Raw genomic sequence first — 26,500 nt, forward strand, 5'->3', positions numbered from 1 at the left:
CATTTGAAAATTCACTCAGTATCTTGTGCTGTTACCCAAAAACTCAGAAAAAGACACACACATACACGCATACAAAATCACTGGCTATTTATATCTACTGCCCTTGGTTGAATGATCAAGTGGGTTTACTATGGTCAGTTCCAATCCCCTAACAAAGACAGATAAATGTGTTGATTGGAAAAGAGGCAGAGCATCGCTAGAGTGCTCGGTGAATTTAGAACAAACGACAACAGACACGCATCATGGATAAATTTAAAACAGTTATGCATAACGGTGTAAACACTCTTTACACGATTTGTTGATTCGCAGACAAATTCAATCTTTCCCCAGGCAGCACGTTGTATAAAATGTAGTTGCATTTATTTATATTCTAAGAGCTCACTCTATATTATTTATATATTTGTACATATAAATATATATATACACATAATTCTAAGAGCTGTGGCTGTAACATAATTCATTATAACATTCCCTGGAGTGTGGATCCAGTGCGGAGAAAGACGTGTCTCTTCCTCTCCATTATCCCGGCCACGTTTGATCACGGCTAAATAGTGTGTTTTATCAAGCTCCTCTTTCTCCACACTAATCGAATCCCTGCCCTCCTCTGGCTCATATCTACCAGAGAAGGATCCTTCTGTCAGGGATGGGGAGCGAGAGAGAGGAGGAAAATTGAGACTGAGAGTTGAAGTGATACAGAGAGAGAGACAGAGACAGAGAGAGTGAGAGTGAGAGTGAGAGTGAGAGTGAGAGTGAGAGAGAGAGTGAGAGAGACAGTGAGAGCGAGAGAGAGAGAGAGAGAGAGAGAGAGAGAGAGAGAGAGAGAGAGAGAGAGAGAGAGAGAGAGAGAGAGAGCAAAACAAATAAATGGAGGGCAAAAAAAGAGAAAGAGAGGGAATAAGAGAGATAGAGGGGAAAAGAGTGAAAGACAACCATAGAAATACAGAGATTAGAGAATGGGAACAGAGGGATATGGTGGCTGGAGAGCGAAAGAGAGCGAATAAGATATATATAGAGCATAGGAGACAGAGGAGAGCAGTGGCTGACAGCTCTAATTCTATATCCTGGTACGGCGGCGGTTGTAATTGATTTACATTGGGCTGCGTGTCACCTTGGCGGATCCAGGACTCTGTAGGAGCACTGAAGTGTACAGTGGAAGATACAGAAGAAGAGAGAGAGAGAGAGAGAGAGAGAGAGAGAGAGAGAGAGAGAGAGAGAGAGAGAGAGAGAGAGAGAGAGAGAAAGAGAGAGAGAGAAGAGCAAGAGAAAGCAAAAATCCCCAGAGATAATGATTCATCATTTATGCAGGATCTTTCTCCTGTGGGGAACTTTACTAACCCCAACTTGTAATCTGACACTCTCTCTATTAAATCATGTAAGGGTGATACTCATATGTATCTGAACATCCAATGTGTACATTCACATTTAGTTATTTAACACCTATTCTCCAAAGCCAGAGGGTGAGGTTGAGAACGATCAAAATATTGGATTGAATTAAGTGCTTCACAGCCAAGTTTCTGAAAAACGTCTTTCTTTTAACATTAGTGCACAATCGTTACATCTCAAGATACGAAGTGCAGTCTAGGTCAAACATCATAAACCTCAGCGTATGCCGAGTCAGTGATTTTTAGATAAAGTATATTTCTCCAGAATAAAAGGCGGAATCTGATTAAGAAATCAGTTTTGAACAAATGGGTAACAGACTGCTGAAACAAGAGGAGTGCTGTATCAAAAGTGAACACGATCTAAGACAAATAAAGAGAGACATTTTAATGCATTTCACAAGGCAGTGATCGAATCAGTGTGCCTGTGAAACAAATGGCTTTTTAAACTTTAGCGAGGAAAATAAGAATTTGATATATTATCGTGTCACCCAAGTCTCAATTAAAAGCAATTTCAGAGATCCGACGTTTTGAAAATCGCTCTTTGTGGATTTAATTAAGAAGAAACAGATAACACTGATAAATGTATTTTGTAATACGTTTCTAACCTCAGGGAAACAAACCCAAATCAAATCTTCTGACTTGGAACAGAAATATTGAGCTAGGGCATAACACTTCCACACAAATCCACAAAATATTATTAATAACAAAGCATTTCATTTATATTGCTTTTTTTTAACACTCAAAGACACTTCCCAAAGGCCAAATAAGAAGAAAAATACAAAATAATTGCATGCAAGGGAATAGGCAAATAAGAAGGACAGAGAGGGGAGGAAAGTGACATATGTTAAAGCCACATTTGAAAAAGGATGTGTTTTGATGATGCTTTCATAAATCAAGTATTAATAAAGAAGAACCATATGTATCTCTTTGACAGGACATGGCATTGCACACCCAGGCTACAACAGCAACACTGCGTAAGAAGACCTTGCACCCTCACACCTTGTTGTATACTGTCGACATGGCCCTTAACGACAACAACGCATCGTCCCTACCATCCAAATTCATGAGCAGGACCTAACAACTATGAATCCATGCACGCCCTCTCTACCCCCCCTCTGCTCCTCTGGGTAGCGTGGAGGGTTTTTCATCACCTATCGCACAACACAAACCCACGCCTCACCGCGCATCATGTGTCATGGGATGCCCAAGGCTAGTTAGCATTGAGCTCCACAACGGGAGTAGAAAGAAACACACAACAAGGCTCTTTGGAAAAGAAGGGCCGAGAGCCTTCTTTCAGTCCTCCTGACTCATCAAAACCAAAGTGATGTTCTCCCCTCCTTCGCTCTCACCGGAAGGGCATATATATTAGTGTTTAGTATCAATCAGCGATCGGTCATACCATCGTGTGCATTTATGAGTTTCTTATCTTTTATATGATAGGGCGTATAATTTAATAAAACTAATTGCCAGAACTCAGGTCTGCAGAAACAGTAAAGTTCAATCAAAAACATAGTCTAGATACACAACACAGACAAATCCATACAAAAAGCCATCAGTGACACATAATGACAGATAATACACCCAATCCCACAGTCCATGCAGGAATGGGAAAGAAGGGTTAGGGCTTAAGGCGTTGGATTCTCATACAAAAGCTCCCTGGTTTCGGTTTGAACTCCAATGTTCTACATGTCGGTTCCCTGAGCAAGATGTCTTAATACTACCAGCTCCTTAATGATCTGCATCTATCAAAGTCAATTATACTGAAACGGAAATAGCTTAACTACTGGCTGGTGAAGGGCCACTGCCAAAGCCTGGTTGACTTGATGTGGAAGAACGCCTACGCACATGAACACACAACGATTCAGTCCGATGATTAAGGACAATGATTCACTCAGCTGTTGTTCTGCACCTCTGAACCCTACTCTCTACCTGGATGAAACATTGCCATGATGTCTCACTGACTACGATTTCAGAGAGAGAGAGAGAGCGCAAAAGAGAGCACGATTAAACGAAAAAATGCCCTCCCTTTCGGCTCCCTCCATCCCATTTTTCTCCGGTATTGAGTAGTGTTGCATTTGTGATCAGGAGAGATGGATTTTCTGAATCATCAGAGAAGAGATGCAATGATTGCTTGGTCTTAACTCTAAATTTGCCCATACAGAGGAAGGCGCAGTCAACCAGAACAGATGTTCTCATAGAGCATTTCAATCATAGCTGACAGCTATGGTATTTCTTACAAATTACACTCAAATAATAGCTCTTAAATCGTACCTGCAGAACCTTTCAAGAGCATCGAAAAAACTTTTATTACCTAACCAGGTCAGGATAGTGTCGTGAGGCAAGGCAACTCCCGGAGTCGGACCAAAGGTACTGGTACTAGAACAAAGGTATTGGGTTCAATCCCCAATGTCCGCAGGCTAACCTGTAGGCTCCCTTGAGAAAGCTTACCTTTAACTCCTACCTACTCCTTAATGACCTGTGTCTGTATGAGATACAAGTCATTGAGGGAAAAAGTGTCAGCTAAATTACTTAGAAACTGTACGCATGAACTGGAAATATTTGAACCATTATTCACTTTTTGGTAAAAAAAAAAGAAAGAAAAAATGATTGATGTGCAATCAAACAATGTCTACTGTCATAATATAACATTTTGTACTTCCACATTTAATAAAGCGCCTTGGGCCACTTAGGTTCAGCAAAGCTCCAGATGAATTATCTTTATTTTTTATAGAGCTGGCCTGCATGTGCCCGTTGAATATGCAAAAACGGAAAATGATTCCCTCACTTCACACATTTTTCCTCATTACTGTAAGAGCATGAAGTCATCTCGCCCCTCGGATGGTTTAAAGGTACAAGTTGGCCGATTTTAAGAGAGCCCGAGAGGAAAAAACAAGCCTTTCTACAATACCTCCATGTGCTGCGCAGGCCTCTATTGACTGCTGGTATAAATCACATTAGAAACCTATGGGGGTAAACTTCCACTGTCTCCCCCTTGATTCAGACCCATTCCATTAAATGCCTTTTCCCCCCAGCGGAGCCAATTTGTTTTTGCAAAATAGATGCTAGTGTTGGAGACAGAATATTTCTTAAATGTGTTGTTTTATTTGGTAAATGAGCGTGTGATTAGTGAATCGTGAGTGAGCTCACATCAGCGGGCTCAGGAACAATGTGGGGAACAGGGGAAGGGTGGAAGGTAAATGCTAGCCGTTCCTGGAGGCCTTATCGACAATAAGGCGCAGTCAGCCATATGCTTCTTCTGGCTCCTCCATAAATACACCATAGATCACATCATTAAATGATTATCTGTTTGTCGTTTTGTTTGAAGTTTTGATGAAGATCTACGTTAAATTACTTTTCAAACAGGGTCTTGTGGTTTGGTGATGTGCATCTTCGTCTGCTGAGCAGGGGTTTGATGAATAACCATATTTAATGGCACAGTTACTTTCAACTTTTGCATAATATAAATACTGTTGTAGGCCTATACGATTTTACATACAAGTTTTAGTCTATCCATGCGGAGCCCTTTATTGAACCACACTATTCAGCTAATACCATAGTTATGCAGGAGAGCCGCAGTGGAGCTGAAACAGAATACAGAGACAGAAACACAAAGGGAAAGTCAACATGATGGATGAGGACTGCAGCGAAATGCTGGACAACGTTAGCATGACTGTAGTGGGAGGGCCATTACACAACTCAGAACAGATGTCGCAGACGTCGCCATCATGCCAAGGGTCAGGAAACCGCAGTGGAGAAAAAAGGTTGTATATTTTTTCTGTTTGAAATTGAAGTTCACCGAGGGCTAATGGCTAATTTCCTGGTAACGTACCGTCCATGGAGAACACACCTTTCCCTCTCTCCATTGGGTTGACTAGCGATCCATCACATTGTTTTAGCTCCAGGTATCTCTTCAGCTTGGGGCAAAAGGATGTTCTATATTTCCCCGTGGACAGGGCGCTCCGTATGCCCGCGTGTTGCCTCCTGGCTGATGGGAATCAGGGGGCAAACTAGCACGTGTGCAACTTCAAGCTAGTGCCCTGCTGTGTAGTGTTCTAGGGTGGTTAGTGTGTACGACAAATGAATTGAGACGAAATTCATGCATTTTCACATATACTATTTCATCATCAACTTTTTATCTAATTAAGTGTGCCATTAACGAGCAGGCATCGTTTAGGCTTACTCGGCTGAGCATTTCATGCCAAACCGGAAATTAACCCAGTCCGCAATGTCGATAGGTGCATCACTCCAGTCCAGACTATCCTTCCTGCCTATCCTTTCCTCTGAAGAGACAGACGGATATTTCAAGGTCCGAAATATCCTTCTCAGTCTGTCGACGGAACAAATAGTGTATCATGCCCTTCTCAGTCAAGCTTAGAGCATCGTCTCTTCACAGAGGTGGTGAAGTATTTGTACATAATCTGTAAATCCGATGAGCGTGTTTGTCGCTGTGGGGAAAAACAAGGTGGAAGCTCTGTTGCTGCTTGTCTCTGTCTTTGCTAGTGGCCACTTCGTTCGCTATTGTTGTAAGCACTGCATGCATGGAGTCAGGGTTGGGCACAAATACATCAAAATGTATTTCCAAATAAAATACCAAAAACCAACCTTAAAAATGTATCAAAATAAGCTACAAAATACAGCATTCAAAAAAATTATTGTATCTTCAAAATACTACCAAATACTTCTTTCCCCAAGGCAGTTTTTTAACCAACCTTTTTCTAATAGCCTTTTTCATCTATCCCTTCACTTGTACACTACCTGGAAAAACATCTGAAAGCAAGAGACTCCTTCCATAATCAACAGTCAACAGATTAGATATGCTGCTGACCCCTCATGTTAGACATCCCAATATAAACCTCTGCCATGAGAAATGTTCGGTAACTCAACGAACCCTTCCTTATTTATCCTCTTGGTGTAATAGATTGCCAACTATGAATCAGTGACAATAACTCAGAAGACAAACAATACAAATGCATGATTTATTTAAAAATTAAAATTAGGCAGCATTTTAACCTTTTCAGTTATTTAATCCCATCACTACCAAATTGATGGTGGGTTGCATTACAGTTGAATAATTTTGCATACACCTGAAACTGTTGTGTGCACAACCTCTATCAATGTTAATGCAAAAATGTAAAAAATAAAACAATCTGGTTGTCACATTAATACCATTATCAATCATTTCTTATTTGAAATGTGCAAGAGGTTGGAAATGTCCTTATTTGAGGTAGGAAATTATCTTGTCAAGTCACCATAGCACTGAAATATTTCACAGGTCAGAGAACATAGACAAATTTAAAGACGAGAAAAAAACTGTGAAAAAAGAAAGGAAAATAGCAAACTCAAGTGCGCTATCAAAGCTTGTGAACTCAAGTCCTTGCGCTGTCCTTGTGTGAGCAAAGGAGTATGTGCAACCTTAACCACCTTGGCTAGTGGTGTCTCCTCAGTTGATGCCTTTAAGCACAAATAGTGTTGCATTCAGACAACGCCCATGGGGCCTGTTAATCAGTCCAGCAAAGGAAAATAAACGCTCTACTGGAGCAGAAGACGGAATGATGGTATTGAACCTCACAACAATGTTTTTGATGAGGGGGTACTGGTCCAAGGATGGCGAGTACTTCCTTTGGTCCTCTAAAGCAGTGACTCTAGCTCAGTCTTGCTGTGAGTTGGCTTCTGGAAAACGTCCACGTCTTCTGTTAAGATAAAGAAGTCATCCTCTTCCTCTACCATAGCAGTTGCGTTTAAAGCCTTACTCTCAGTAACAAGCCCAAGATCTGTGCACTGTAAAAAATAAAAAGTTGGGCAAACTCAAAATTGCAAGGCAACTTACTGCAATCAATTTTTGAGTTTTGAGCCCATCAAAAACGTGATTTTCTTCTTTAGACAAACTTGAAAGTTAGTTATACCAACTAAGATTTTTATATTTTACAAACTCACTAAAAAAATTCAGGGGTGTTAACTTAATATTTCAAATTAAGGTTAATATTATTAAAAAAAAAAAAAATTCAAAGAATGCAAAACAAGTTTTAAGTTCACTTTATTAAAATTAATAATTTGAAACTTCCATTTTACATTTCTGAATGCCAGACAGCAATAGAACAAGCAACATGTAGCGAGTTCAGCAGCAGAGAATCGCTGTCTAAATGCAGCAAACCAAAGAGCAGAACAAGTTTGACATTATGGTCAAACTTGTTCTGCACGAGACGGGAGCCCAGGTTAAACGGTGACGCAACTCTCGTGCCTCATACACCGCACGATCCCGAGAGCTGCCATTATTTAACACACATCCGCAGCACACAGCGCACCGCACAACCAACCAACGGACATGCAAGTCTCGGTAACGGTGGCGGCAACACTACGCACAATAAACAACACACAAACAATAAAGACCCCAAACCCGTTAACCCAACTTAACCTAACAGAAACAAATTGACAAAAGGCAATAAACCCCTTTTTCCCAACCGGCATCACGAATACCCAGACTCCCCGGGGGGTAGTGTCGAAATGCGCATGCGCACCGTAGTTGGCCCAGCCTCAGACAGAGTCTGACTTAAACCCGTGTGTCTTGCTAATAAAGAGACTCAGAAATCATAATGAGACCAACAATTTTGAGTTTTCGTTTTTACAGTGTGGCAGCCTGAAGCATTAGTTCTTGGATTCTTTGTTTTTTACTTGACATTTGTGGAGGCATCTTGAAGTACGGATGGGTCACACTCGCCAGGGTCGCTTCATTCACTTCTGGTCGAAGTTCTAGAAAGGCACCAAATCTGCGCTGGAAACCATCAACTATGGCATGCAGAAGGTGAGAGCAGAAACGGAGGCTGTTGGCATGCAGAGCTTCAAGCTTTGCCTCTACTTCAAATAAGGTCGGAATTAATTCTGCGTAATAGCTAATGGCTCTGCAATGGATCAATTGCCTGCGCAAGGGGTTTCAGGACTTTGGTATATTCTTCGATGTACAAAGTGTCTTAGAGTACCATATTAAGTGCTATATAAATTTCATTTATTATTATTATTATTATTATTATTACTCCATCTCTGCATCCTTAAATAATGGCAGGTTTAACTTTTTCATGAGATCAGGTAGTGTCTCGCGGTTGCTGCAGAGCTGATGAAGGCTGTCATAACACATGAGAGTTCCAACATGTCGCACAAGGTGTAATCAACCAGTATTTTGGCCACAGACAGACAGAGACAAAGAGATTACGTGCTCTATCGATAGATAGATAGATGTCATCACAGTGTTTGACAGAAAGTATTTTACAGTATTTTGAAAATACAAAAATACACAACACTGAAGTATTTTGATACAAAATACGAAGGCATTTTCATCATCTCAATAAAATACAAATTACAAAATAGTATTTTGTATTTGAAATACGTATTTTAAATGCATGTATTAGAAATACTGCCCATCTCTGCTTGGAGTGCATGGAGACACAACTTAAAGCTGAATGCTAAAGGCTTTCTGTGTTCTACACATGCAAAGGAATGAGTTTTCAGGAACTTGCATAAAGATCAAAAACATAAAACCAATATAGAAAATACATTTTCTTACTAGATGAAAAGAATAGGAGGACAGATAGAATTGTTATATAAATGCTTCCTCCGAAGGTATGAATGCATCCAAAAAGCCTGCAGGCTGCGGGTCAATACTTTATTGGAAGTTGCCTCAAACGTGTTCTCATAACCGAGGAGACATGAGGTCTCTGACATCTCTCTAGCATCAGTTTTCATTTTTAGTTTCACATTTTCATTTCATAATAATGTGGAACTGCAGATCTGGAAGGAATTCTGGTTTGATATTATTCATTGGAATCAAAACAAAAGACGAAAATAAATGGAGAACGTTTAGTTTCTGTTGGCCCAATGTATCTCCACTTGGCTCCCCCAGGCGGGCTCACTGTTCAGCTATGCTCCTCTGCCTTTAGGGTGCATAGTATTAGAAACATAATTAATATGGAAATACCCTTTTCTCCAATGTTGCCTCTCTCTCTGAACATCTAGCCTCAGTTAAACTACTGTGATAAATTGATAACAGAACCTTATTGATTTTCTATTTCTCCCTGCCAACTCGATTTAATAAGCAGCTTCAAATAAACCCTTAATGCCATCGCATTTCCGACTTCTTGGTGGCTTGGTTGGATCCACTTTAATCAAATACGTTTTTTAATATCAAATCATACTTTTCTTTATTAAAAATGATATTTTCTGAAAAAAAACATGCAACACAGAAGAGAGACCACTTGTGGTGTGAGGATATTTATACAGTATATATCATGAAATACAGACTCTCCTGTCTACCATACCGATATAAAGTTAGGTGGTGAAACATTCTCAACTCTTTGTGGATAACATTTGAAACTCAAGAGAAATGCGTTCTAAATGCTAGGCTGAGAAACAGAATGCAGAACTAAAAATAGAGCAACCCGAAACATTGTGTGTGATTGGTCAGAAATTGAAAGTAGCCTTGATTTTTATTTTGAAGCAATCTGATCGGATTTCTTGTCCCCATAGAGACCCCACCCCCACCTCTAAACTAACTGACAGTTGATGATCCGTCAAAGAGTAGTAAAAGTTTGTCTGAGAATAAATTCTTCGGTCTTGGCCAGCCAAAATAAATTTGACTTCACGGATTCTCTAATGACATAATGGCCTTCCGTCTATCTTCCTCTGACATTCTATTACCTTGGCAATATGCTGAGGGGTGAATCTCTTAATTGGCATATTGGAACAAAAGAGTGGGTTTGATGGGTGGGTTGTTGATGCTGTGCTGAGGCAGCAAAATAACTGCAAATTTTATGTTCAGAGAGGGAGAAATAGGCTATTGGCTGGTTGTTTTGATGCCAAACATTAATTTTGTTTTTCAACCTGGTTATCCTCCCACAAATGGTTTTACGCCATGCGAAGGCCCGCCACAGTCACACACACGCAAAACACGTGGATATTGTCATAAACACAAACCCTGTTTCACAACTTCCTCCTCTATGTACATACGTCCACCACTTCAATAAGGGATTAAAAGCAACAAACAAAACAAAAACAAAAGTAACATACAGGAAGCAGGGTGCAGGAAAGACCAAAGTGAAAAGCAAACCAAGTGACATTTAAGCTGTCGAGGTGCAAGGGCTTGTAATTGGCAAATCTGAATTTTAACAGAGAAAGCAATTACTAGAAATAACAAAACTCTTGACTTTTCAAGGTGACCCCAAAAAATATTCCCTGTAAATAATTACTATTTTTGCATATCCTGTTTACATGTGTATGAAGGGAAGATCTTTGTCCTATCGGCTTATCAACAGAACAGTTTTTTTCTTCCAAACTGATTTATCAGCTGTCCTATTGACTTCCTGTCGAAAAGTTCCCAGAGTCCTCTCTGTTTATACATGGAACCTGCACTGTTAATTGTGCTGATGACCCTGAGTCTTCACAATAACAGCGCAGCAAGAAAGCCCCTTCTATCATTTAGGTCATGTGATGCACTTCCTGTCTGCTGTCTGTTTTCCTTAACACAGCTGGTTGGTTGTGGAAGCACACTTCCTATTGCAATTGTGTGTGTATATATATGTGTGTGTGTGTGTGTGTGTGTGTGTGTGTGTGTGTGTGTGTGTGTGTGTGTGTGTGTGTGTGTGTGTGTGTGTGTGTGTGTGTGTGTGTGTGTTTGTTTGAGTACATACATGTCAACATGTGCCCTTTGTGAAACCAGAATGAATTCAAACATGGCTTGATTTGGATAGAACGGTCTGCTTAATGAATACATAGTAATTTGTAATAATAGTTTGTGTTGCCCATTCATCAATTCATAACATAGACGGTTAAATAGGGATGTAGCCTCTGTGACATCAACGTTTAGAGGTTGTAGATTTGCGTTCTATGAATGGCGCCATTGCTTGAGATCTTTGCAACTATACATATTCTGCACATTATTGTAAGAATTGAAAGGCCACATAAAAACATGGGTCCAAAATCATTAATATTCAATCCTGAACACATTTTTAATGAAATATCCCTGTCAAAACAGGGCCTCTAAAAATACATATGGAAATGAACTAACACTGAGATTCAAACCAAACAATGAAACAATGTTTTGGCTTTTTATTGTGAGAATGAGGTCACATTTTCCCCGCTGGCTTAGAATGTTGACTGGCCTTTTTGCGCCCAACCACTGCAAGCCACCTGTAGGCCGTTAGAGGAACTACCTCTTAGTCCCTCCACCAGGGCTTCACGTGCAGGCGGTCATGGCTGCCTCTTGATGCAGACACACATTTACCCACCAGGGCTGGCCAGAACCAGCTCGTTCAGATCTAAACATGAGGTGACACAGGCCAATAAAAGGTCGGGACCAATGAGTTATAACTTAAGAGTTGTATTTCTCATGGATCCCTTTGCACTTAGCAAGAGGATCCCCTGGCGTTTGAACCGGCATCCCCTTCAGATGCCAGAGAAACATCGGTAAAGCCACAAAAGTGATGAAACACAGACAAAACAATGTGTTGATGACCTTGCAGACAGAGAGTGGTTTTCTGTCTACAAGATTCTCGTTTTCATTCAATCTCAGTTTCGGTGCGTGAGTCCGTTCTTTGGATCATAGATGAGGAGAAACATAACGGGATGACAAATGATCCAGTGATTGGTTGCCTTGTGGTGTCGGGAGAAGACGGTAGGATAAGAAAGCATCATGAGAAACGTAAAAGTTGACATTGGCATAGCACTGTTTAGAGAGGGGTCTGGGAGGATTGATGTTGAAGGAGATTGATGGATTCTCACTCAGACTCTCGAGAAACCAGAATGTATTATCTGCTGATGCAGGAGGTAAATCAAAGAAATATGAAAATTATGCAACATTACCCTTCCATCAAACAATAACACCCTCTCAACAGCCCCTGAATATATTTATTTATATTTATTTTATGATATTAATATAATATAATGTGTGTGATTTGAGCAGTAACTAAAGTGAAGAATATAGAATACTTCATCTCAATTTTGATTCGAAACACTGAATATGTACATAAGAGGCAGAATGGCTGGTTGGCAGGTTGGCTGCAACGTTATTGGGAGATGGGGGGTGTTGAATGTATGGAGATGGGTGTTGACAATGTATGGGGAGATGGGTAGTGGTGTTAATGTATGGAGGGATGGGTGGTGTTGATCTATTAGTGGATGGGTGAGAGTTGTTAATTTATTGGAGGATTGATAGGTGGTATTGTTTGTATTGGGAGCTGGTTGGGTGCTGTTGAATGTATTGGGAGATGGATGTTGTTGATGTATTAGGAGATGAGTAGTTTCACAAATCATGTTGCTGGAGGCAGGAATCTAAGCGTGTAATGGCTACAGAACACACAAACTCGGCCAGAAGGTAACTGTCAAAAACACTGTGTAGACTGGCCACTGTATAAGAAACAAGTTATTAATCCCGCCCCTTACAGTTTTTGGTTTCCAAACCCAGGCTCTGTGACGTCCCACCGGAAGCACAGGGGTCGCTGCTGCAGAATGCATCACCTCATGGTTCTATTTCAGCAGAACGTTCTCCTTAATCCCATCCCTTAAAACCTGCTGACCGTGTCCATGGCTGAAGTGCTCCTCCCAGTGAGGGGCCTTGATAAGTGACCCATTTGTGGCAGAGAAACATTCCCAAAGCACATTAGATGAGATGAAGTGCATGCATTCACACACATGCATGCAAATAGACAAAAACACACAAGCGCAAAGCAGCGATGAGGGTAGGTTGGAAATATATGTTCCTCCTGATAGTTTCTGTGTTAATATGAGATATTGATCTCCGGAATATTTTCCTATCCAACGGCCTTTATACTGTTTTACTGACACGGCCAACCAAACTGGCTTTGTTGTTTATGTTGTTTATTTGAGCAAGAACTTGGAACTCCTGAATGAGTAGAAAAGTAACAAAAGATGACTGGAAATTAAAAGAAACTAGAGAGAATATTGCAATTTAAATGTTTACTTTTCAAGGCCGATAAAGCTCTATTGAATGGAGTTAAATTAAAGAGAGAGAGGAGAGACATCAGTCTTGTGTCAGAGAAGCGTTATTTTAATCACTTCCCTGAGCAACTCCAAAAGCTCAACACACTCTCATCCTCCAGGACTGAGGCAAACTACTCCCCAAGGGCATTCTGGGAAATCCTCAAACGCCACAATGCACACAGCACCAATTAAAGTATAAAACTTGATTAATCTTTCTGAAATTATTCATCGTTCATTATTTTACTCAGAGCTCTTGCTTTCATGGAAATTACCATATTATGGAAAATCAACCACATATAATCATATACTAACGCACACACACACACACACACACACACACACACACACACACACACACACACACACACACACACACACACACACACACACACACACACACACACACACACACACACACACACACACACACACACACACACACACACACAAACACACATATACACACAAACATATATACACACACATATATACACACACAAACACACATCCAGAAGAGAGGTAATAGATGTTCTATCAGGTTTGGTCGAATGGAAGGAAATAAAAACAGGTTGTCGGCTGGTACCTGGTTTCCATCAGCCCTCACACCCCGACCCCCCCCCCCCCCCACACCTCTGTCAGACCCCTCCTGCCCAGCTCCATCAGGTCACTGATGTGACACAGAGATGTGGTCGTCGGGGTGGGGGGGGGGGGGGGCCCTTTAAGTACAGGCACCCTATTAGCCTCTGAGGCTGACAGGAAAGCTACGCCACGCCACAGGGTTTTTTCTCGCTCCGACGTTAACAGTTGAGTGACACAGGGAGCAAAACAAGGTTCACGCGCTTGACAGATCCAATTAATGTGACTAACGCAAACAGGGTGGGGTTCTCTCTCTTTGTGGGGCTTAAATATACAGTCTGCAACGTCACTGTGTGGCGCTAGGGATCACACCATCACCAGTCTCTCTTTTTTCTTCGGTCAGGGTCAGTCTTGAGTTCCTAATGAGATATACATCTGAGGATGTTGCCATGGAGATGTTTTTCGGCGACATCATGATGTTGCCAGAGGTGTTTGTGTGTGTGTGTGTGTGTGTGTGTGTGTGTGTGTGTGTGTGTGTGTGTGTGTGTGTGTGTGTGTGTGTGTGTGTGTGTGTGTGTGTGTGTGTGTGTGTGAGGGGGTGTTTTCTTGTGTGGGTGTAGGGTGCTTTCCCATCCCTTCCTGTCCGTAGAGGAAGAATGAAAGGAAATTACCTCAAAGAAGTGCGAGAGAGCTTGGCCTTCTTCTGAGATGGGTGAGAAAGTTGCAACTATATCAAATACGGACAAATGCATGGCACTCTAATGCTGCAGCAATAACTGGAAAAATATTATCGTGGAATTACGAATACAAGTTCTGGGGAATAAATTGTTATTACGTCTTTGATTAGTGAACAATGTCAACTCCAGCTTGTTCTGGGTAATTTTACCTTATGGACAGTAATGAATTGTTATTTTGATTATAGGTATGTTCTGCTTGATATTCCTATAACTATTAGGATGTCATGAAGGAAGAACACAATGTGCAATACAGCCTTGAATTTAAAAACACGGTTAAGGGGGTTCTGGAAAATTCACACATCAGCCACCCCCATGCAAAGACTTGCATGCACTCATGGTATTATAAGTGTCCACCGAAGGCATATGTTAACTGGAACATGTTCGATGCAGTGGTGTACTCTGCCAAGGTTCACTGCAGACTCCTTTGACAAGCCTAGGGCTGGCAGTGATATATTTCATTGTGTCCATTGCTGTTTTGGTCACTGTATTATGTCCTTCCTATCTAGCACTATGCTAGCCCTTGTATCCCGTGGCCTGTGGTATGTTTGCGTGGAACATAGCGTTGAGGTGGTAACACAATGTTTCTCTATGTCAGAATCATGTGTGAAAACTATTGTAATTATCTTTTATAGCCTTTTCCCCATTGGATAACTAAATAAATCGGACCCCTTAAAACAATATTAAAGAGCGAAAAGATTAAAAAAACACATTCATAGTGAAGTAAATGTTATTACTTGATTACACGCACGCACACACGCACACACACACACGCACACACGCACACGCTCTCTGGACTTGGTTACACTTCTACCATAGTCTTTAATCAAGAGTAATGTAAAGAAACCTCCTGTATGGACCAGACATTAATCAGCATGGAGCGAGTTCCCCACTATACATCAAACCCGCCCCCGCTGGCCCAGTCTGCCTGTTCCCTGTATGAAATGTCAAGCTTTTAAAAATGTAATATTACATCTCTGCCCATCTCTCCCCTCCCCCCCCTCTCCCCCATCCCTCACACTCACACACCACACCTCTGCTCTTATAAAACAGCATGACAAACCCAAAGTGAAACAGTCGTTCCATTGTTTCTCTCCTTGTTATTTCCCACTCCATTATTGGGCGAAAGAAGCATCAAGGGAATAATGTGGTTCAAAACGCTCGTACGCAGAGTGTAAAGAAAGTGCTTTCTAAAAGAATATATGTGCTGTATGCATTTAGAAAGCACTTTCTTTACACTCTGTGTGATCTCATTACTTGCAAGAGAGATGCTTTCAACTTCTGATGAGAAGTTTGAGACATTTCATTTGTATCTGAAATTGAAGTACAGAGAAGAGTTGACTAAAGAAATACCGCCATAGGAAAATAAGACATGTTTGAAGCAATATGTGGGTTCACAGAGGAGACATACATTAAATGTGAATAATGGTATGGCAAACAACTATGGTGAAAAAGCTCAGAACAGAGGGATGGCGTTAGGGTTGGTTGCACATGGGGTGGATGCACATTTCAATCAGAAACATTACTCTGATTTAATTACTGAGTTATAATAAGGACTTAATTATAAAGTCATTGAATGAAACGGATGAATTTGTGTGTGCAGTGATGTGCTGGCCCATCTGGAGAGGATATCCCTGTGTTAAGTATTCAACATTTTCCCCACTGAGTACACAAACACACAACCCCAAGGCAAACAAACACACAAACCAACTAAATTGGTACCCCCAGCGGGGTTTTGACTTGCTCCGTCTACGAATTCAAACTCAATTTGACCACTGATGTCCGTTCCCTCTATCCTGCGTCAGCCTGCCCTCCACTCCACTGTTGGCATGGCAACAAAGGAAAGGGACACAGCGACGGCTAAGAAAATAGTCTTTCTAATTGAATTGCGTTCTGCTGTTGGTTCTGCGTCCGTCCGACAGGTCTTGGAAGACTTTCTATTGCTTTAGCAGCGTTTGCTCTGTCTGGGACCGCTGTTAAGACGAGCGTCGTGTCAGCAGACGTCTGCAGGCCCAGCTTTTTAGAACAATCAAAAACATTTGCAATTTTTGCCTCACATTCACCCATTCATACACGCATTCATAAGCCACCGCCAGCTCATTCGAAGGTGGGAGGATGAGGTGCCTAACTCTGGGACAACTCGGCTCTCAGTTAGAAAGAGCAAGGGACCGAACCGGCAACCTTTACTGAGCCACTGCCATAATGGCGCCATTAATGCCTCCACCTTAGTATGGACCTCATCAGGCAGCCTTTCAAAGGTCGATCCGCAAGGTCAAATGTAATTACTCGACATTTATAATTATAATAACAGAGGTGGACCATTCAGATGAGTGTTGTCGGGGGGGTTTGGGGTTAAGTACTGTACCGGTACATCTCCGCCTTACCCCTCACAGTTTCATAATGACCTCATGCTTGGACGTGAGGGACAGAGAGAGAGAGAGGCTCAACTTCGAGTCACTTTTCATTTGTCAAATGTGTGCAAATCAGTGAGGAAAAACCTCAAGCGTGTCTTCATACACACACACACACAAACACACACACACACACACACACACACACACACACACACACACACACATACACACGGCTTGGGATATGTCCAATGAGGTCATGAGCTCCTCATCCCTCTTTTCCTCTGACCCCAGCGTGTCACTAAGGGGGGACGGGGATGGGCGGGGGGCTCTGCTCTACCAGAGGTCAGAGGTCAGGGAGCAGCTGTTACAAGGGTACATAATATCAGAGGACACATCTGGAGCGACCGCGAGGCCAGTCAGAATGGCAGTGGCTACTCGCTACCGGGCTACCGAAGCAGTGATGGATCACACACACACACACACACACACACACACACACACACACACACACACACACACACACACACACACACACACACACACACACACACACACACACACACACACACACACACACACACACACACACAAATACACACACGCTCTCACCAACACACACATGCTCACACTAACACTGCATACATGTGATCATATCACACACACAGACACACACACACAGATACATGCATCACAAACCAACCCCCCCCCCCCCCAACACACATACACATATACACATACACACATATACAATCACAATGTAGTACACAAGCTTTAAAAGATGATCATCGTCCCTTTTTCAAAGTGTGTTTTTCTTATTTCATCCATTCACATCCAAGTTCTTTGGTGAGTCTGCATTTGTCAACCACTGTGACCAACGTTTCGTTGCTATTAATCAGTTTCAATCAATCATGATTGGGTTGTGTTGGGGATATTTCTCATGGCACGATGTATATCGATGGGCGGAATCATGGTGAAAAGTGAAAAAGATGTATATTGAGATGTACATGCTCATTCGTGGGCTTTGCAGAATAAACCAATCTGGTAGTGGACGACAGGGACATTTTAATCAGTATTTGTTCTGGTGTTGGCAACGCTGTGGGTCTGGCTGTTTGAACAGATCTATCAGCGCACTGACAGACTCTGTATCCACAAAGCCATGAATTAAAATGCTTGCACTTGCTGTTGTGGATAGGTCAGGCCAAGCCCTGACTCAGCAATACTATTCTGGCAAACTGTACCTTTTCCCAGACGTACTACTGTGCCTTTCCAGCAGACTCTTATGCTAGTGCTGAGGTTTAGCTTATGTAGAAAAGTATGAGTGGTCGTGTTTATAGAGAGAGAGAGAGAGAGAGAGAGAGAGAGAGAGAGAGAGAGAGAGAGAGAGAGAGAGAGAGAGAGAGCCCTGTGCGCTTGTATTTTTCATGTATGTCTGCATGTTTGTGTGTGAGTACTTGCAACTAAATCTAAAAGTTAATAAACAAACCCCTAGGCTCCTCCGTCCGGGAGAGGACCGAATGATCAGTGAGGAAGAGAAGGAAAACAGCAGTATACACCCAGAGAAACATGGATGACATCACGGCCTCCCCCTCCCCCCCCCCGCCCCCACCCTCCCTCTCATCAGCACTCCTCTCATGGAGACGTTCTTAAGAGGAGAGAGACTGAACTGAACTCCTTCACCAAAGCGTGGTATGACGTCCCTCCTTCCTTTGAATATAAAAATACATCCACAAGGAGCAGGGCTCGTAAAACGCCCTACTTCGGCAGCATGTTCTGCAGTGTCCCTCCAGTCCACTAGTTTTAACACAGCTCGTAATTAGCAGAGAGAGAGAGAGAGAGAGAGAGAGAGAGAGAGAGAGAGGGACAGAGAGAGAGAGGGTGAGAGTTGAAAAAAAATAATACTAAGAAAAGTGCTAAATATTTTAGATAACATTAGAAATTAATATTTGATGCAGCTCTATTTTTCTACTTTATTTTATTTCATATTATATATTCATTAGGTAGTCGACCCCTGCATTGTCGTGAGGATTTCATTGTCAAGAGTTTCCCTGTGGTATACACTGTGCACTTGGGGTGGGAAAAAAAAGAAGGATGACTTTGAAAGGGAGGAAGAGGCAGACTCACTGGTTTTTCTCCAGTTCCAGGATCAGCCGTTCCCCTTCCGTTTGTACCAGCAGCTGAAGGCTTGCAGGGTAGTCCTGGAAGACACGAGACAGACGTGTTTACGTGTGTTTCATCCATCCGGCCAGTGCGTAGGGTGGTGGGAAGACTTAGCATGACGCACACAGGCAGGATGTGGCACGGCACAATAGCGTTGGTTTGACTAGACGTGAATTGATGGCGTGTTCAGTTTTGAAAAACAAAGGCTTTATTTAACTTAAAGTGTCTGACATTCGTGACTTTGAATTTTTTCTCTGACATTCGCACCAAACATTGAAAATAAGAAGACCAAGAAGGGGATAATGAGGCACACCATCGCTTCTTTTTGCAATCAATATATGCCAGTTATATAGTGTCCAGCACCAAGGCTTATCAGTGGAGGCAGAACTGGGTTCAAAGGCAGCTGAACTGACCCAATAACAAGGATAACCTGACTATATGTCCGTCCTTCCCTTCCCATGTTTAAATGAAACAAGCTGTTCGACAATCTTTGTTTCATCTAAACTCAAAGCTTTTGCTTTTGATTGTTTTTGTATAATAATGCGTGTTTGCTTCACATTAGTTTGAATGGAAGGCAGATACCTAATACATCTTAAAAAACAAAAAGGGGCTGTGTGAGCAGTGAGTATGAGTGAGAGTGTGTGTAAAAACCTCCCAAATATTAGGAGAAGCCAAGTTTCTTGGCACTGTAGATCTTGCGGAGCTGTTGAAAGAGCTGGGAAGTTTAAGGAAGGATTTCACAGTACGTGCGCAGCCTGCCTGGAAGGCACACATGCTCACACTAAAACAAACAAAAGCCTTTCAAAACAAAGACGGGTAGAGTAGGCCTGTGTGTAAATAAAACCACATGGGAGAGGATACGCGGCGCGAACAGGGGAGAGAATTAGCACAGAGGAAATCCAGGCAAACAGGAAAATAAGTCTGAATGGAAGGCGTGCATTAATATTCGGCTCTAGCAGGCTGAGCTCCGAAAGCAAACAGATAAGCGGGAGGCTAAATAGGTGGTTGCTTGGCCGAAGGAATATTTACCCCAGATGTGAGGTGGTCAAGGGGTCTTTGCTTGGTGCCCTGTAGAATCATGGGTATTGAAGTGCTGTAGTGCTGTGGCTTAGTCTTCGCCCCGTGCCACTCAGCTTGGGAAGGAACATTCCCTGCAAAAACAGACAAACAAAATTGGTAAGGTTCATTTTAGAAATGTAACTATGATGACCATCAGGGGAGGAATCGCTAGACAGAAATGTCAGAGTTTTTTTTTTTTTTGTCCGACGTGTGGTATGACATCTATGAAGTCAGTCTGAATATTTAAATGATCACGATCAGTCGAGTTTTATCGAACTACGGAAATAAATTAAACAAAGTTCTTCACTGTTCAATTATATCGGTAAGCCACATAATGTGTCTGTCTATACATATGAGTGATAGCCCAACCTTGGATAGCGCAAAATGAAGTGTTCCTTTCGCCGGCCAAGAAAAAATCCGGAAAAATAAATACAATTAATAATACATTTTTTAAAAGTGTGCGGGTTAAATATTTATATAAACTCTACTTTTGGTTAAAAGTGTACTTAGTGTACACTTGTAGGATTAGGCAGTTAGACTCAAGGAGTGAGAGGAACAGTTTAACGAGACTGTAATAACGTCTTTCATAATTCATAATTCATAATTCACACACACCAATAATGCACCAGACAATAAGTGGATGCAGCCGAGGGCGAGTGGGCCAGCACCTAGGACTCGCAGAGCATCTGTTAAAGTTTGTAGACTGTTACTGTCTCACTTGTGTGCCTTTGAGGAGACACAGTGTCCTTCAGAACATCAATTATGCATACCGGCGCACTTTATGAGGAGCTAGGAATCTAGAATAGCCTCAGAGACAAAAAGAAGAAGAAAATAAATCCTCCTCTACTTCTCATCATGTTTGTTAGCTAGTTTTTTTTTCTCTAACAAATATCTTAGACGCGAATTTCCAATTTCGTAACCGTCATTTTCTGGCTTTTCCTCATACATCTCATCCATCTGGATGATTTGTAGGCATACGCCACAGAATATGAATTCCCCTATTAGTCACTCTCACCACAAGAGAATAAAATGTATGAACTGTAAGGAACAAACTCTGTTAATATTCAAGCATGCAGGTTTTATGATACGCTACATCAATCAGAGAACTTTATTTCTCCTTTGCGTGGTTCAAGGTTATGCTGCATCCAAGAAATCCAAGTCTTTTCAACGTCGTACAAGACAACAAAAAAGTGCAAATGTTAGAAGCAGTCTAAAATGTACGTGTCTAAAAACTTCAGTCTACTGTGTGGCCCTGACTACCAGCTGTTTATAACACTGCTCATAACACAGACAAGGGCCATGAAAGGGGGTGGCCTCTCTATTTCACAGGGTATCTAAGCACGTGGATACAGCATTACAGCAGTAATGTTGATTTTAGCGGTGCATGTTAAAAACCAGGGAGCCCTAGAACCAAGACCACAGACTAGCTGTGAAGTATTTTTTAAATGACAGCACTATAAAAAGCCCTGCCAGGCAGACATATTGTCAGCAAACACAAACCAAAAAAGAAAAAAAACATTTGGCTGCTGCTTGCAAACTCATTTTGATGTGTGAGACACAAAAGCAAGCTGGGGTTGATTAATCATTGGTGCCAAGGAGAGCTGACTTGTTAAATGTGGGGACACGCAAATTAGGTGAAATTTATGTAGTTGTGTCTCTCCCCAAAAAGTCAATATTTCCAGGAAAACAGGAAGAAACTTGACTTTCAGTTGAATTCTCACAGGCCTTGAGTCATCCTGGGAACCAAAAAAAGCGGGGGTAGGCCTAATTCCCATCTGGTTTCTGGGGAGTAGTTTAATTGGTGAACCAACCTAGGCCATATTCCCTTATCCACTGTAAGAGGAAATCAGTTGAAGGAATACATACACGTTTCAACTCTGCTTGGCGTCATGAAAATGGTTCCCACTCTAGCTATGTAGGCTGCGATTCTACATTGCATTACATACGTTTAAAGAGACCAGAAGAATGTGGCCCTAACACATATACATTTTAATTGTGGAATTGTATGCCAGGTTTGGACCACCATCCACTGACTCACTAACGGGATAATCTACATTGGCAGGAAAATGCACTTGCACGGGCACAAGCCAATGCTCAGATATACACCCCAAGGATTGACTTAACGCTGTTTAATGAACCGTCATCCATGTGTGTAAACACTAAATTAAAAGTAGGCTTGCTTGCAATTTATTTGTGGGGGCGGGTTTCACCACAAAATCCCCCATATCAATGTTTCATTAAAACATGGTAACTAAAACATCTATACACTCGTGTAGTATTATTCATGCACAATTGCTTTGGGCGTCGTGCCCGTGGGTCTTAAATAATGCTTAATAAGCCGTGTTCTGTCGCTGTGATGTTCGAATAGACTCATTATTGTGAGAAAATACACACAACACACATAATATGCTCCCTACAACATGACACATTGCAGTTATTTATATCTAGTAATGTATCGACAGCGACCTACAGTGAATTAACGTACAGATAGGCTGTATACATTGGAGATCGAACCCTTAACCCTGTCAATGTGCTTCACCCCAGTCAATGTTTGAAATCAGAAAATATTACTGTCCTTATCTGAGTGTCACAAGTGAATGGTCATCCTAGTGTACCTCAGATACTGTTTGCATGTAATGGCTAACACGATTACTCCTTTCCATTATTTATCTATGTTTGATAGTTTGTGTGTGTGTGTGTGTGTGTGTGTGTGTGTGTGTGTGTGTGTGTGTGTGTGTGTGTGTGTGTGTGTGTGTGTGTGTGTGTGTGTGTGTGTGTGTGTGTGTGTGTGTGTGTGTGTGTGTGTGTGTATGCTGCAAGTGAAATAACATAAATAAGAAAAGATAGTGATAAATAAAACATTTCAAATAAATCTTGGAAAGGAACACCTGGGGGTCTAGATTATGATTCTGGTTTGGGTGGTGGATTCCACCAGCAGTTATCAGACACCTTTTCAACACTGTACTGAGATTAACACAAAGTGGCTTTTACTTAGCAATATTCAATACATTTAGATTTTGAATACATAATTATTTTATTGATAAAAATTCTCTCAATTCTCTCTCAATTTCTTTCAATATTTCATAAAGTCAACATATTTGCAATGGTTCCATATTTTAATCTATCCAAAAAATTAAATTTTTCGAGCTAATCTTTAAAGGATTTCAAACATTAAAATGTTTCTCCTTTCAGAACAAAGGCTCCCTCCAAGAAACAAGGGTTCCTACAGAAACACCTATAGCTAAGATTCACGGGTATACATCCAATTAATAATTCCTTAAGAAAACCCTCACTGAACTAATACCACAAGGAACGCTAACGCTAGCATAGGGCCTACATTACTAACTCAGAAATCAGAGAGCTCTTAAAAAGACAACAGAAAGTGAAGAGGCTTTGAAGAGTTTCAAGACGGTGGTCTTATGAAGTAGATCTAAGCCAACCTATGTTTCCCTCCCTGGAGGGTACTCAAAAAAAGAAGAATAGACCAAAAATAAAAAACATGAATAATCATAATAAGTCTTTTGAGTTGTTGAGGCGGCACCCATCAAATAATGAAGCGCAATATGTGGTGTTATGGCACCTACTCAGTTACATTTAATACCAGAGGTCCCTGGAATCATTGTCATCACATTTACATATCTTTGTGTGATTGGACAGTTATCCAAAACAGTTTACGGTTGGGGCGGATAAAAAAATCTAAATAAATTAGATAACAATGTTTGTAACAAACATTGAAGCTGGCAACCAGAAGCTGGTAAACCTTAGTTATGATAGACCACACTGTACAGAAGATGATCAGTCATTGGAATACGGCTGGTTACTCCCTTGGAGATATCCAGGTCAATAACAGAACCAACTGTCTTCGAACGCTATTCTTACCAATGGGAGACCTGCACAACGAAAAGCTGACTTCTTTCATGAAAACCGTGAAAGACGCACTTGAACACGGGTGCGTCAGTTCAAGAACTCGTCAGATGTTGAACATAATATTTAGGGAATCCTAGTATTGAACATCCCAATATATATCAGGTTAAACAAATAGCCATGCCACTGAACGTAGACATGATGATAGGAGACAAGCCGTAAGCTTTCAAGTACTTATCTTCTACTTCACTTTTCTCATCCACTCGGTTTGATTTCTTGATGCTATTTTGAACAAGACCATGGGAGACAATCAATGTGTGCAGTACCGCTGGTTGCAATCTTTCAAAAATAAATACAGCAGTTTGAAGATGAGATAGGTTAGCATACTGTTGCCTTGGGATGGTTGAAGACACTGGAATAAGAAAGCCTGTGTTGATCATAAAAAAGTGGCAAAAAGTTTCAAACAGAAACTTAAATTAGGTTAAGCTTCAAAGCTGCCAAATCCATTAAAACACCCTGACTCGACAATAGATCTAACGAGGAATAGAACGCATAATCGTAATTAATACTTTGTGAAATCTGCAAACACTGTTGTCAGTGTAGTGAGTTACAGCGGTGTAAACTTCTTTGTATGCGTCGCGACCCTGCTCGGGAAGGCAGTATCATGATAATGAGACAGCTACTACAAAGGGCGGATGCTCAGGGACATCTCGCTGTGGAGATGGGGAGGGAGGGAGGGAGGGAGGGAGGGAGGGAGGGAGGGAGGGACGGAGGGAGAGGTGGAGGGAGGGGTGGGGGCGGGTATCCTTGCACAAGCTCATCAAATCATAATTCCTTTATTGGTTTTGAGTTTGCTTGATTCCTTGATGGCATCCACCACATGATGGGGAATGAAACAAATATAGACATCACTCCACCTTCTTGGAGGCTGTGGTCGAGACTGATGCTTTTACCAATGATTTACATCCACAGCAGACTGAAAAGTTTTTTTTTATTTTCATTATGATTTTCCAGTGGCTAGATTTCTTTTGCTAGTTTTAAGAATTCTAGCCTAGTAAATCTTTCTTACCCCATTCACAGATTTTCTTGCTCAATCCAAGATAATTTGGCTAGATTTGGGAATATTAGGCTTATTTCTAGAAGGGCCTTTTTTGCAGTGTGGTTTCTTGCCTCAAGTCATCCATCTTGTCCTCATGCTGCTTTCTCTCTCCTTTCAACAACATCTAATTACAGGTGAGGTGATGCTAATAAGGTGTTAATTAATGGATGTGAGGCCCCCCTCCCAATCTCTACTCCAAACACAGCAGACCCCCGGGGGCCTGACTGAGAGTAAACACCAGGGCATTTGGATTAACATAAACCAATACTAACCCTCCCCATCAGGCAAGCACCCTTTAAAACCCTAGAAATCTCTCAAGTGGAACCCAAGGTAATCCCGCATGTTATGCTGACATGATGACATGTGGCCATGGACAACCAACAGTGGAGGAGACCTTTCCATGATGTAAGTCATGGAAATCTACATCTACATGTTGATACAGTAGATGGGGGAATACAAGCGGCGGAGCGGGGGGGTTATTCCAGGTGAAGTCATGAAGTGGGTTGGGGGGGTTGCTTCACTGAAGGGACCATAACACAGATTCCCTCCTTGCACTCTCCACACTGTACCTCTCAGAGTGAGGGGCTGTGGGATTTGCTTGATCTCATCTCAGACGCTGTGTCCACTAAGAAGCAGGTGCACCGCAGATGAGCCTCTGCAGAGTTTTTGCCCACAGCATTTGTCCATTTTCTGTCAATCACATAGCTAGATAGCGTTCAGGGTTTTGGAGAAAGCATGTCAGAAAAGAGACTTATTTTTACGGAATCGCGAATGTGCGCACACACATACACAATGTGTATTTCATTGATGAAATATTCCCTGTGTCGCTCAGAACTGTCAACTCCCATATCAAAGCGTTCCCAGTATTAAGTGAGGAGTACGACTATAAGTGATCTTGTCTGGTGGATGACCGACAGGGCAGTACACAAATCAGTGGCCAGGTCCTGATATCGTTCTACCAGTCACAAGTAGACTTTCTTCAGTAGCAAGATATATATGTTGGCTGTTCTTAAACGGCTGAACTACCATTAATCAGTGTACAACACACTTAATCCTTATGTTAATGGCCCAAAAAAATACCAATAAGTGGAAGGGGCTTTCTCTCTCAAGTTAAATTGTAAACATCTTCCCCAATATATGCACACATTCTGAGGGCTCCAGCCTCGTCCTCTGTCTCTTCATAGTTTTCCTTCTCTCCTGTTCCTTGGGGAGCACAACCTCTAGACATCTCCACCATGCTACCTCTACATCCCAGAGAAAAGTCCTGCACATGGGGAGAGAGACAGCAGAGCT

General features: G+C 41.7%; 1 protein-coding gene across 1 annotated transcript in view; it reads right to left on the minus strand.

The window, feature by feature from the left end:
- LOC130404192 (disintegrin and metalloproteinase domain-containing protein 12-like) overlaps nt 1-26,500 on the minus strand; it is a 46,547-nt gene that overhangs the window by 17,247 nt on the left and 2,800 nt on the right. Inside the window, exons 2-3 of the mRNA XM_056608839.1 lie at nt 20,215-20,336; nt 19,150-19,223 (exon numbers count right to left, since the gene is read on the minus strand). Coding sequence (XP_056464814.1) covers nt 19,150-19,223; nt 20,215-20,336 — 196 coding nt within the window. The remainder of the gene's footprint in view (nt 1-19,149; nt 19,224-20,214; nt 20,337-26,500) is intronic.

The sequence above is a fragment of the Gadus chalcogrammus genome, chromosome 15, assembly GCF_026213295.1.
Source record: "Gadus chalcogrammus isolate NIFS_2021 chromosome 15, NIFS_Gcha_1.0, whole genome shotgun sequence".
Lineage (NCBI taxonomy): Eukaryota > Metazoa > Chordata > Actinopteri > Gadiformes > Gadidae > Gadus > Gadus chalcogrammus.